Source organism: Eublepharis macularius, chromosome 8 (assembly GCF_028583425.1).
Source record: "Eublepharis macularius isolate TG4126 chromosome 8, MPM_Emac_v1.0, whole genome shotgun sequence".
Taxonomy (NCBI): Eukaryota; Metazoa; Chordata; class Lepidosauria; order Squamata; family Eublepharidae; genus Eublepharis; species Eublepharis macularius.
Window position 1 is genome coordinate 76,914,291 of NC_072797.1, and position 14,937 is coordinate 76,929,227.

Consider the following 14,937-nt stretch of genomic DNA (forward strand, 5'->3'; position numbering starts at 1 on the left):
AACCCCCAAGTCCTGAATTTTCCTTGCTTCCTTTTCTACTTTCCACCCACAACCTAACAACCTCTCTACTTTTTATTTGCCACCTCCACCCCATCTTCAGCTATATTTATTATTTACTCACTTCATTTATACCCTACCTTGGGGACCCAAAACAGCGTATGTCATTCTCCTCTCCTCCATTTTATCCTTACAGTAACTGTGAGGTATCTAACTGTCTCAGCTGTCAAACATGGGTGTCCCAGATCCTAGCCTGAAACTCTAACCACTACACCACACTGGTTTTCATGGAATAAATGCTATTGAACAGTAGTGAGCAACCAGGGTGAGTCATGCAAGTTGCATGGCATCAAGTTGCTGTCAGGCCTGGCCCTGATGAGTCCTCTCTCAAAGGTCAAAATGGTCATGAAAAGGGCCCCCACCTTTTATTGACAGAAATCAGGTCTTGAAGACTGGCAATACTGTTGTGGTTGCCTAGTACCCCTCCACACACACAACGGTGACTACAAAGGGCTTTCATTTCTTAAAGATTCAGGTGCTACTTCTATTATTAGGGGACAATTTAACTCCCCCTTTTTTAGATTTCAGATTTTTCTGCAAACCTAGAACTTTTTTCAGTTTTGTAGAAAGATCTGTCTTGTCCGTTCATGACTCCAGTATCTGAATTTAAGTATCCCCAGATAGGGCCATGGCTGAGAATTAGACATATTTACAAGCAGGGCCCGCAACAAAATGTTGCAGATTGTGGAGACAGTTGTATACACAATTGTTCAAGCAAGCCTTCCCTATTATTGTCCCACCACCCACACCTAACCTTACCTGTTGGTTCTTTCCTTCTCAGGAATTCTTCAGTGTGACTCTTCCCCCTGTCTTACAAGCACCCTTTACAGTATAACCCCCCTCCACCAGTTGGAAAGTCCCTTATTCTCCCTCCCCGCTTTGAAACACCCTTACCCTAGTTTTGCCCCTTCCTGCCAGATACCCTTACCCATTTCCAGGGGTGGTGGTGACATTGAGGAGGCAGGGAGTTGGTGAAAGGGGGGAGGGAGATTTCCATTCCCTTGCCTTTGCTTCCCCCTTCCCAAACATCCTTCCCTGGTCCTTTGTCTTCCCCCCAACAGATGGTTACTTGTTTCTTACCTCCCAAAGACCCATCCCATTTCCCCCCTTCTACCGTCATTGTGGCATTTCTTTTCTGGGTGTTTTTAATCTGGCAGAGCCATTTGGATTGCCCTTGTACATTCCCCTCCCCTCTGCTCCTTCGTAGCTCACTTTCTGGTGGCTGCTGTTGCTTCACCCAGCAATGCCGTTTTACAGGTGATTTTTGCTACAAGGCCCCAATCTAGATCGTGTGCATGGTGATCTGGTTCGAGGCCTTGTGGCAATTATCAAACAGTTAAAATTTCCTGTAAAATAATATCTGCCCCATGAGAATTGTCAGGGGGGATGGATTCCAAGGAGCCTCTCCCCCCCGCCCCCCATTGGTGACCTATGCTGCCTTTGCTGTTGACAATGATGGAGGAAGAGGTGAGTGCATTTTCTGCTCATGCACAGAAAGTGCTTATGTTTTTGGGGGGAGGCGGTTAACCCTCAATGTACCTTTTTAATCCCTGAGTAGTTTTTTGTAACCCTGGGTGGTCCCCCAAGGTTGCTGAAACATTTGTTTTGGCCACAAATCTACATGTTTACGGGTCCATAGATTGGGGCCACTAGATAAGGTGTTTCTTTTACAAAATGTATACCCTGCCTTTCTGCTCTCATAAGGGCCATTAAGGCAATTAACAAATGAAAACATATATAATAATATAACATCTTTAAAACCATCAAAAACCAACAAAAAAATCATCCCCACTTTTGAGGCAATGAAACACGCCATGGTTAACATTAAAGTCTATGGGAGAAGGGGTGTGCATCCTGAAAAGATTCGGGTTTCCCACTTTGGGTTTACCTGAAGTGGGGGTGGGGGGAATTGGAAATACCAGAATTCCGAAGCAGCAAGCCACTTTGGAATTCTGGTATTTACTCACTTTGGTATGCTCCATAAAGATGTTGTAGAGTTGGAAGGGATCTTATAGACCATCTAGTCCAACCCCCTGCCCAGTGCAGGAACAGCCAAAAGCATCCCCAACAAGTATTTGTCCATCCACTTCTTGAAGACTGCCAATGAGGGGGAACCCACCACATCCCTAGGCAGCAGATTTCATTGCTGAATTACTCTTCATGTTTTTCCTTTTGTACTTCCTTCTTGTAATTTAAACCCATTGTTTTGAGTCTTATCATATGCTGCCATCAGAACAGGAACAGTTCCCTCCCCTCTGAGTAACAACCTCTCTAAGTAACTAAGTAACAGCCCCTCTAAGTAACAAAGAGCAATCATGTCTCCCTTCAGTCTCTTCTCCAAATTGAACATTCCCAAGTCCCTTAATCTTTCCTTGTAGGGCTTGGTCTCTTGGCCCCTAATCATTCTGATTGCTATCCCCTGCACCTGTTCAAATTTTTTGAAATGAGGTCTCCAGGAGACTCCACACAGGTGGTGCCTGACTAAGGAAGGGGAATCTCCTTCCCAATGCAGGAACAGCCTAAAGCATTCCCGATAAGTATTTGTCCACCTGCTCCTTGAAGACTGCCAATGAGGGGGAACCCACCACATCCCTAGTCAGCCGATTCCACTGTTGATTTACTCTTGTGAAGATGTTTTTCCTAATATCCAGCCGGTACCTTCCCTCCTGTAGTTAAACCCATTATTGCAAGTCCTATCCTCTGTCACCAACAGGAACAGCTCCCTTCCCTCTCCTAAATGACAGCCTTTTAAATACCAATCATGTCTTCCCTCAACCTCCTTTTCTCCAAACTGAACATTCTCATGTTCCTCAGTCTTCCCTCATATGGCTTGGTCTCCAGGCCCCTGATCATTTTGGTTGCTCTCCTCTGCACCTGTTCCAGTTTGTTCATATCCTTTTTGAAGTGAGGCATCCAGAACCACACACAATAGTACAGATGGGGCCTGACCAATGTGGTACATAGTGGGATAATGACATCCTGTGATTTGTTGATACACCCCAAGATTGTTTGCCTATTTTTGCTGCTGCATCACACTTACCTCTCATATTTAGCTTCCTATCCATCCATATCATGTTCACACACACTGCTACCCTGAAGTGTATTCCTCACCCAATATGCATGCTTTTCGTTTTTGTTATCCATGTTAAATTGCAGCTTATTCAAATCTGTGCACTTTTTCAATGTGTTCAGGTCTCGTTGAATTCTATCCCTAACTTCAAGGGCATTTGCTATTCTTCCCAGTTTGGTGTCACCTGCAAATTTAATGAGGAATCCCTTCAGTCCCTCATCCAGATCATTTATAAAAATATTGAAAAGCACTGGGCCGAGGACCGAGCCCTGTGGCACTCCACTGGACACCTCCCTCCAATCAGATGTGATGCCATTGACAACTACTCTTTGGGTACAGTTATCCAGCCAGTTCCCTATCCATCTAATCATCCTAGAGTCCAATCCACAGTCCACCAGAACATCATGAGGTACCTTGTCAAAAGCTTTACTGAAATACAGATAATCAACATTGATAGCATTCCCACAATCCAGTAAGTCTGTCACTCAATTACAGAAGGAGATGAAATTGGCCTGGCTGGACTTGTTGGGGATGTGGTTTGTTTGGGTTTTTTTTCATTATAAGCTGTTTAGGCGGGGAATTTGTTTTGATTCCATATTAACTACAATAATTGCGCAACAACTAGGGCTGCCAGGTCCCTCTTTCCCAGCCTCCACCCCAGCTCATCTGGTGAGTGGGGAGGGGGAGGGGAGCAGAGTAAGCCAGAGCACACTGCATGCAGATTGTGCAGGTCCAATGATGTCACTTACAGTTTAAACCGGAATCTACAGCATCACCACAGGGACAATGTTCTAAATTGTTTTCCCCCAGTGCCTGCTCAGACACTGTAGCTTCCATTTTAATGCAGAAGTGACATCACTGGGATTGTGGAGCCAGTATACAGCATGCTCCAGCTTGCATCTGCTCTCTGAGACAGAAAGCTCCTCACCTCCCCCCCCCCCATTTTTCTGATAGGGGACCCTGGCAACCCTCGAAATACTCCATTTTTGTAATTATAATTAATAACAAAAGAAACACACAAGTCTGCTAATTATAATAACGTAGTCAATGGTTAGTTGTCAAACACTCTTTCAATTACATAAAAGATTCAATTTTACTATAATGCCATTTACTTATTTAGCCTGATCACTGCACCCCCAGGAAGAGTGTACAGGAATGAAACCTCACCTTCTTAACTTGTGTGGGTAAAATAACAAGCATCTGTGAATCTTAATTTATGGATGATTAACAAAAATAATAAAATCAGTAATAAAAGAAGTAACAAAAGAAGCTAATCCAAGCAATGACACATGCAATACACTTGTTCCTTTGCTAAGGTGGAACACAGGAAGAGTAAAAGTGATATGTCTGTTCTTCTATAATCTATTTCATGTTCTCATTTAACTATTTTTCTGAGTGGGCAGTGTATGTTCTTCTGTGTAAGAGGCATATGTTATGGAAGTGTATGGCAGGTTCTCATAAACAAGCTGCTTATCATCTCCAAGGCTGCATGACTTACATAGTATATGTATCATACATTCAAGCAGAAGTCCTGATACCCACAGTCCACCTTAGTCTGAATCCAAAAAGAGTGGGTAAATGCGGCAATGTCAACAGATGGCACCCGCTGAGCTATTGTGGTGGATTAAGACAACCTATGGAAAGCAAAGCCAAAAACAATGCCAGGAATCAGATTGATTTTATGTAGTAGCTGTGTAAATAGATTTTAGTAATTAATTGTGGAGGCTCCCAGGTCAAAATGGAAAATAGATTTCTTTTAAAGTTAAGGTGTTACTTATGTGTAACCTTGTTGACTCCACTTACTTCTCCCCCTCCTTAACATCCTGTTTTTGTCATGTTTCCAATAAAGCTGCAACTTACCCCAATTAGAGTAATTACTACGTTTTTTGAGGATTTGGTTCTTTTTTGTTGTTGTTACTTCCAGAACGTGTGGTGTAGCTACAATACAATTCTATTAATAAAATTAAGTGTTAAGCCCTGCACGGTGGCAGCCAACCAGCATGATTATATGCATGTGAATTACATTGATTTCACTTTGGACTATGTACATTAACTGAACACAGGACTATTGCCTGTAGAATTAACCATTACCCGCTTTCTATATTAATATTAGTGAGAATGCAGTGAGAAATAAAGATTTAAATATGGACTACTATTGTAAAATGAATCATAGGATGTTTTGTGTGATAAAGATAATTGTTCAAGAAGTAATAATAATAGCATTTGATTTATATACCACCCTTCAGGACAACTTAATGCCCCCTCAGAGCTGTTTACAAAGTGTATTGTTATTATCCTCACAACAATCACCCTGTGAGGTGGGTGGGGCTGAGAGCGCTCTGGAAGAGCTATGACTGACCCAAGGTCACCCAGCTGGCTTCAAGCAGAGGAGCCACTCTTAACCATTACACCAAACTGTAAAAGGAATTGGTATTAATAAATAGCTATAACCATTTATACATGAGTAAACAATATGTATAATGTGGTTAAACTGATAAGAAACAAATATATTAGATCTTCTCAAAAGTAATATCAATGCCAGATGTAGCATTTGCCCTTTCCTACAGTTAAATAAAAGCTGAGGTTATCCATATAAAACTATTTAGGCAGATCAGTCAGGTTGCTTGGTAAGCATGAATGAAAGAATGTTGTATAAAGTTCCAAGTACTCATTTATGGTTTAGCTCAGGAGTACCCTTCTAGAAATAGGGGAAGCTCCCGTGTAACTGCCTTGCCTTTAAGTCTTATTATGGGAGCCATCCTAAACATGATTATTCAGGAGGAGACCCATGTTACTCAGTAGGGTTTACTCCCAGGAACGTGCGGCCTATGCATGCCGCCTGGAAACTAACAGTAAACAATATCTCAAAAATGTGTTCTGTATATCACCTGTACCATGGAAGGCTGTTACCCAAATTCCAGATGATATGGTAATCAGTTTTATGTTGCACTAGGGAGTAAGTAAATTGTCACAATAATAACCTGTCTATTAAGTTATTATGACAATTTATTTATATAATAGAAATAAAATGTGATAGAAATTTCTCTGTTTTCAGAGATATGAGAGCAGGCACACCGTGAATTTATTCAGGGTCATAGGATTATAGATAAGGTAAAGTGTGATTTCAAGTCCAAGTAAAGCTCAATGCCTTAGCTTGCATTAGCTAATCCTAGAACTGAATTGATTTCAGAACTACCATGATAAAAAAAAAATCATAATTTGCAAGTTTGTCAAGCAGCAAAAGGTAGTATATTTTGACACACTAATCCAGTAACTAATCAGTTTTCTAATAAACAATCAGCAATACACTAATGTGTCATCAGCATTTCAGAAGCTCTGGAGAGGGGAAGATCTGCACATAGATGTTAATGAATACCCCAAAAATCATTAGGGAATCAATACTTCTGAGTTATTTTCATTGAGCTGATAGGTCTGATACATTAGAGCTGACATTTTACATTTGTCAAGATCACAGTGCAGTTTTTAACAGTAGAGCAAGCTGCTAAAATATTCCAAGAGAGACAATCAAAGAAACACAACTTAAACACATTGACATCCTAGGCTGGAACAGTAGGTGAGATGAATGACTATGTAACATTTGGGTCATATGTTCCTCAAACCATAATTTCCTTAAAAATAATTAACAGGTGCTTTATAATGTTTTGTTATTATGTATTCTTACAAATGCCCCTGTAATATCTTGGTTAAAAGGTACAGTATTTACTCAAATGTTTTCCAGGTATGTGATCAAAAAGGGGGAAAAAGAGGGAGTTGTTTTATATTTGTATACAGGTTTCAGTTATATCCAGTAATAAAAACTGTTTTGTGTATAACATTTTCTAGGGGGATTGACTTACATTCTGGATCATCTTCTTTTTGAGTAAATACAGTAGGTCTTTACCTTGTCCACTTCTGTGCAATGTTTACAACTAAAGAAATATAAATGGGAAATAGGAGGGCCTCTTAATTGTTTATAGGGAGGGATGCCTTTGGGACAATTGTATTTGTTTTTCATAAGCATCATGCAGCATCAATTAAATCCAAATTCTTTCTGTGAACATCACATTAGAAATGTTGGGTACAGTTTACCTAAATCTTCTGCTTCACAAGCCCCATTAAAATTCATGATACCTGTACAAAATGCATATGTATAGCCTCATCAGGCATTAAAAATTATTGTAAGAGTCACATAACATAAGGAATTTAACTTAAGTACAGTATATTCTCATTTGGAGGAGTCTGTTTGACAGAGGGTTACTAAGGAGGTAGGAACAACAGAACAAAATAAAATTGTAGCAAATAACTAAAATATGAATGAAAATAAAAGATTAATTAGAATAAAGTTTAATTAGAAATACATAAATTAGAATTAAAACATCATATGGTTCTACACGCGTGTACTAAAATGTCTGTGATATTTTTATACCACTGAGGAAGTTCTTTGGGCCAAAACTCATCTGGTTTTATTGGTTCTGTACATATGGCAATGAGTTGTACTATTATACTTGTATATTCGTGATTTTATTTTATTTATATACAAAGTTTTAGTAGGTGTATGTAGAATCATATGTTTTTAATCTAATTTATGTATCTCTAATTAAAATTTAGACCGGTGTTTTTAATTCATATTTTTAGTTATTTTCTACAATTTTTTTTCTGTTGTTCCAACCTCCTTGGTTACCCTTAGTTTGTAGAGTTGTTGCTTTTCTCCCTTTTCTGTTGTCCTTACCAGGGATCTGTTTGACTCCTGTCAAAATTCTGGCTGATCTTTGGTATTCAGAGATGACCCAGACAGTGCACAGTCAGTCCTGGTCACTTTCTTCTACTTAGTGGAGCCTATTCTGTTTCTTGATGTACTGAGACCCTAAGGGCAATGAAGCAGACCAGCCAGTAGTTTCAGTGTAAGTGGAGAAAAAGTTAGAAAGGCATGACCGACAGGTCAGAGCACAATTTTGTACCTACTTTGTGGTGATGATGTTACCAAATCAATTTTATTTCTCTGCTTCCATTGCATCTGCTCAAAGCTGTCAGCTATAGCTTGTCTTAAATGGTGAAGGATCTTTGTCAGAATCCTCTTGATATTAACACACATAATGTAGCATGTGATTCTGCTGTGATTGATTTGCAAGACATTTCACAGATAAAATCACTTGCATCCATTCCAACTTGGATGCCTCTATTTCTGTTTTTCAAAATGAGTTCAGTCTAGTTATGGTTGATGCATAGTTGCACTGCATTTGTGACCAAAGGCTGCTGACAAGTTACTTGAAGATATATGGCTTATATCAATGCTTGTCCATTGCCTGCTTTGGCTTATTCCATCTTAGAAGGAATTGCACAGTTCTGCTTCCTTCAGGAATGGTATGATTGCCTCCAAGTAAGAGTCTCTCTATGCAAGACATCTTATCCGGGGACACTCAAGTGAAAGATGTTACACTTGTTTTCCCATTGTGGATACACATGCACTGCTAGGGAGATAGAGTACACTTTGAATATAAGACAAAGCAGAAAGTAAGTCACTTGAGTGTCCCTGTGTGAGATGTCTTGTGAAGAGAGACTCTAAATAGATGTGAAAACATCCTGAAGAAACCATTTCTGGATGCAAATGATAGTGTTACTTGGTTGCTAATATAGCTTTATGGACAATATGATGGAGTGAGTGATCACCATGCTGACAACACAATTCTGCTTCTCATTTTTAGAAGTCAGGCAAGCCAGTGAATGTCTTGAACAAATGTCTGGAAGTAGATGGGCTAGATAAGCTAGACAAGGCCAATAAACTAAAATCAATCTAATAGTCCTGGTTAGAGATGGGCACAAACTGGGAAAATGGCAGTTTGTTGCAGTTCGTGGTTTGTTGCGTTTCACATGAAAACGTGACTTCTGGGGCAGCAGAAGTTCTGCAGAAAGCCCCCCCCCCAATTGCCTAGGAAACTGATTGATTGGCACCAGGATGTCTGGTGCCAATCATGATGAACCGAAAAATGAACCAAATGAACCGGGCTAAAAACCATAGCAGTTTGTCTCAGGTCATCAGAAATGCCCTCTGACGAACTGCCAGTTCACGGGGCCAGTTCGTGACAAACTTTGGTTCGTATTTTGGTTCGTGCCCATCTCTAGTCCTGATGCTGATATAATATGGCTAGTTGAACGTGAGGAGTCAGCCTGTTATAGAGGTGCTACATTCCCACTAATGGATTGAATGTACACTGCTTGGGTATACTGTTAGATTAGTACATGCAGATATTTTCTCAGAAATTATGTATGGCACATATCTCCTTCAGTGAACCTCAGTTTGCATCAGCTGCAGACCTTCCATGAAAACTGAGATTTCATCATGGTTAACCATGTTGTAATCCTGTCCAGTTTAGATTACTACACTGTAACTCTACCTGGAGATGACTTGGAAGATGGTATGGAACCTATAATTGGTTCAAAAAGCATCCACAAAACTTTGGGATACTATTATAGAGAATATATTCACAAATCTTGAAAGACTTACACTGGCTGCTAGTTCATTTTTGGTCACAATTCCAGACTGGTTCCTAAATCATCTAGGACCAAGGTATTTAAAGGACCGTTAAAAGGATGCAAAATTTGTTTTGGTTTTAAGGGTTTTTTAAAGTTTAAAAATGTTTATATCTTTAAATATACACATTCACTTTCATTTCTGTCCACTTCTCTTCTGTTCCCCATTTACTTTTCAGACTAGGCTGATACTGGGGTAGGAGGGTAGGACTGACCAAGAGTCCCTCTCCCCTCCACCTTCCCCAGTAACTCAGACATACTTTCTGATTCCTCAGAACAATTATGTCAAGCATTACTTTTCCTGGGGGTGCACCAAAGCACAATATCTCAGATATATAAGCAAAAGCATCAAAGGTATGATTGTATGGGAGAGATTTTTACCCACCGACACCTGAGTTGGCCTGGTCAGTGGTTGCAGAAATCCCTGCACCCGTCCCAGTAAGCTGGCACAGTGCCTAAGTGAATGTCAGTTAAATTGTTTCCTCTCCCCATTCAGTCTCCTCATCTCTAACCTCCATTATATTGCTCACATTTAGTGAAGGAGGCTATGGCTCAGTGCTAAAGTACCTGCTTTGCATACAGAAGGTCCCAGGTTCCATCCTTGGCTTCTCCAGTTAAAAGGTCCAATAAATGATGTGAAAGACCTCTACCTGAGACCTTGTGGGGAACCACTGCCAGTCAGTAAACACCACTGCTCTAGTTAAATTACAAATGGTCTGATTTAGTATAAGGCAGCCCCGTGTGTTTGAGGCAGCCCCGTGTGTTTGAATGTGTTTGTGAGTTCTACAAGAACAGACAAGTGCCAAAATTAAGAGATGCTAATATTAATTTTACTAGTGTGTTTTTAAAACCTTTATATTCACGATACTATCAAAACTGAAATGTGTATGGGGGGGGGGTCATTTGTTTAATAATTAGTGTCAAAAGCAGATCTCTAGGGACTGCCTGATGCCGTCTGAACCTGCCAAGCAGTTGAGATCTTTCCCAAACACCCTGTGCTATATGCCCTCACTTTCAGAGATGGGAGCTACCAAAGATAGAGCTTTCTCTGTGATGGTGCCCTGCCTCTGAAACTGCTTCCCAATTCACCTAACAATGGTTTGGTTAAGTTTTAGGTAGGTACCAGGTAAAGAATTTTTTCATTTTCTCAACTGCTTGGTCTGTTTTTTCCACCTGGCTTATAATGTTGTTGTGCTCTGTTTGTATGTCTGCTTTTAAACTCAGCAATTACATTTGTATGTATCAGTTTTTCTGCTTTTTATGGATATTTATAATATGACTGGTTTTAGCCAAAGGTCATGTACATTATAATTGCTTTTATGCTGTGACTTTCTATTAATTTTATGGGATTTAGGCTGTTTTTTAATTTTATCTGTAGAAGGCGTATCAATAGAACATACACTGCCGAACTATTGGGTTTCCCTGTTGTCCAGTCCAGCACTATATTGAATCCTGAGTGCATTTTTAAAAATGTTTAAACAATAACTGGTGCTTCCTGCAGCCTCTTTCCAAAGTATACCTGCATAGTAATCTTAGCTAAGTATGGGAATTTTTTGTTGCAGCAAAACAAAGTGATTATTGCTCATAGCTTCGCAATTTCTGCAATAGGTAGGACTCCTGATTTTAAATTAGCAGGAGGTGAAATTCTATTTGTCATCAATTTCTCTTAGGGATTACAGAGCAGAAAACTGCAGACAAGCTGCTTCTTTGATGGCTCACTCCTAAAAATCTCTTTTTGTTCTTTATCTATTTGAACTGACAGTGATCAGAGCTGCTGCAGGACAGGCCTCTCTGGAGAAATCACCTTCCCCTTGTCTATTGACAGATTCTTCTGTTCTGAATCAGACAGGCCCTGTCCCATCATAGGCATCAAGGCCTTGGAAGTAGCCACCAATTAAACTTCTCGAGCCTGTAAAATCTGAAGCCACTTTTGAGTGTCTGTTCTGATTAGGCAGGATAAGACAAAGCCCTTCACCCCGCAGGAGCAGCTCCCCAGTCTCAATTTTCTCTCTTGCCTTTGCCAGGTGCGAGAGGTGTGAGAGGAGCTTCACACAAGCTACCCAGCTGAGTCGACACCAGAGGATGCCCAATGAGTGCAAGCCAATAACAGAGAGCACAGAATCAATTGAAGTGGATTAACTGATTGACTGTTTGGAATTAAACTGCAAGGAAAGTCATGATTAAATGTCACGGACACTTAAGCAAAACCAAAGATTTCCTCTGAGCAACTTTCAATCAGTCCCAGAAAACCAAGAGCAGTAATAAAATAAGTAAGATGTTAAGAGATATTGATCCTGGCGTGAAAGTGAAATCAGGAAAGAGATTATTTATTTATGACTAGGAATGAGACTGACTTCAATGGACAAGAAACTAGGGCCAGCTAGCATTTCTAGTCCCTTCCCCACCATGTATTGCTTTATTTCTAAAAGCTTTTATAATTGTTATTTAATACCAAAGCAACAAATATCAAGGGTTCTTTTGCCCATAGCTATGACTAAGAATGCACATGGACTTGTTTATTGTTGCACCTTTTTCTTCAGCATGACTCAGTGGACCCAGGTATACTCCTTCCTGGCTGGGCTTATTGGGTTGTGCTGCTATGGATGTGTCTGTAATTATAAAAAAGTTGTATTTAATTGACAAAACAGAGAAGACAATTCAGGACCATCTTTGTGTTGGTGTCAGACCTCCTCCAGTTGATGGACATTTCATTCCCATGGTATCAAAACTCACATTTTGTGCACTTTTTTTGTATAAATGTTTTCATTAGCCAGTGTTGTATTGGCCCAGGAGATCCCAGAAATGTTAAATAAACTTTGTCCTCTATATATCTATAGATGTATATATTGTAAAGGTACCAGTAAGGAAAGCATTTGAACATGTAGAACATATTACTCACCAATTATGATAAACAACAGTTTCAGTGAAATAGTGACACACTTATCTAAAAAGTATCATGTTTGGAAACATAAATGTTAAAAGTGGATATAGCAAAAAAAAAAGCCTTTACTTTGATGACAGTAAGTTTTAAAAATCAGCTGAATTATCTATATTTAACATTTTCAGTAGCATCTGAGCATTCACACAACACAGAACAACCTCATCTAATATTGGTATTATAAGGGCAGGGCTTGTTTTGTGGCAAAGCCAAGCAAGTGATTGCTTGTGGTTGCGCAATGAGGCAGGTGCCAATGCACTGAAGGTCCTCAGCTCGCTCCCAGCCAATAGTGGCACAGGAGATGGCTGGTACTTTCCTGGGCCTTGCCACTGCCATCTTGATCCAAGCCAAGCCCCCGTGGCAATGGCACAGGAACTTGGCTTGGACTGAACTGGCAGTGGTGCTGGCTCAGGAGAGGATGGGCATACCTTGCTTAGCATGAAAAAAAATCTTGAACTGGCCCTACACAGCTAAGCTCCTCTTGCCTGCCTTGCCCTGTGTTTATTGTTCCAGGAGACCAGCATTGTTATTAAGACTTTAATCTACAATGTTCTTAAAATGCTTCATAATGAAAGTGGATTCATAGAGTTGTCTTTAGGGGCTGCTTTTTAAAAGTACTTAAAATGACACAATCTCATTTACGAATTAGGTAAACTGAATACTAGGATTGCATCTTAATGTAGTTAAAGTAAAATTAAGTTTTTTAGTCAATGTTGACCCTACACATGTCAATCTTTACTTTGATCCTTTGAGCTTAAGCCAGTTTCATGTACTTCAGTTGCATGATCTGCACTTTAGGATCAGGCAGGAAGTTATATCAGAAGTCATTTGGACTGTATTGGCATAAATAGAAGGTCTCTGACTTAACTGGTTTGTTCATTTTTACCTTTGGAAAACCTACACTGATGAAAATGAAATTTTCTATGGAATTCATAATGCCACTTAATTTGATGTGCTTTCACTTCAATCATATAGATACATCTAGGCACCCCAGCTCATCACGTCTGCGGGTTGAGCAGTTTAACTCTATGGATAGGTTTTCCCTATTGCAGCAGAACTACAACAGTATACATTTCAGTCTCAGTGCATCTGCTTATAGGATCAAGCCATAAAAAAGTCTGGGCATGATCCAGTGCCTCACCAATGCCTCTGCATTTGCTGTTCCCTCCCAGTAATGTCCATCCTAAATGCACAAATGTATATACATGACAAAGTAATGTGCACTGAATGACACACAAAGGATGTCAGACGGAGTGTGTCCTATAAATACAAGTATTACAATTTAAGATGTTTGTAAGGTTTAGATTAAAATTTTACATAATCCAAATGCATTTAAAAATGTTACTCTAAAAATTGACTTTAGCTTGACTTTGTACGCAGAAAATCCATTCATAAGAACTAAAGTTCCTATGAAAGTGGTTTTCTCACAATCTTTTCCAGTAAATATATCCTCCAGTTTGATTACATGTCCTAAGTTTAGGTGACTCATGCATGGCTTCACATTTTAGCAATATTATCCTTGAATGGCCTATTTTCTTTCCAGGTATACTAAATTCTAGAGCAGTAGCCTAGTTAAGTCTATTGCAATAAAATCCACAAAGTCTTGTGATACCTTATGACTAACAAATCTATGTGACCTAAGCTTTCATGAGTCAGAGCATACTGCAGAAAATGCATACCATAATCAGCTAACATTTATAATGCAATACTTTTCTCCTCAAGAGCTACAGATTCTGCTGTTTTGTTTAGTTTTGTTTACTAAAAGAAATGATGTATATCTAAATCAGGAGATGTTCCTACAATTTATACTTGATGGGTTGGATCTTAAAGAACTGAGTTCTGGATTGAGTCTAGAAAAAAGATTTTTACTCTTATCCTTTCCCCATTTACTTTCTGTGACTCTGATCCAAAGTCCAGTTAGAGGAAACTAAGGGCTCCAGCAGATGAGATGAAAATCATGCAGCTATCTGTCCATAAAGTCCAAATTACAGGTTCATGTTGCCTCGGTGACAGATGGGGAAGGGAAAGGGGTATGTTAATCGTTCAATCTCCACTGGGTTTCCTGCCTCCACCACTCTAAACTTAGAATTGTAAAAGAAAAAAGATATGACTCTGATTTCAATAACCTTTACAAATGAGTTTTAAAAAGAAACCTAAACCAGTTTTTGCAAACATAATAAACTTTCCCCCCTACTTACACTAAAGGCCTAATTTGATGTGATACTGTGTTTTACTTATGCCTAATAGCAGCTATATGGGCACTGATTCATATCAGAGCTGCCATAGAAGAACCAATGAATCTATCCTTTCCACCCAAGCATAGTTTTGTACAAAGAAACAGCAT

At 39.6% G+C, this 14,937-nt stretch overlaps 1 protein-coding gene across 1 annotated transcript in view; it reads left to right on the forward strand.

The window, feature by feature from the left end:
• Window positions 1-11,847, forward strand: part of PRDM6 (PR/SET domain 6) — a 135,611-nt gene extending 123,764 nt beyond the window's left edge. Inside the window, exon 8 of the mRNA XM_054987444.1 lies at window positions 11,680-11,847. Within this exon, the coding sequence (XP_054843419.1) occupies window positions 11,680-11,794 (115 nt within the window). The 3' untranslated portion in view covers window positions 11,795-11,847. The remainder of the gene's footprint in view (window positions 1-11,679) is intronic.
• The last annotated feature ends 3,090 nt before the right edge of the window (window positions 11,848-14,937 follow it).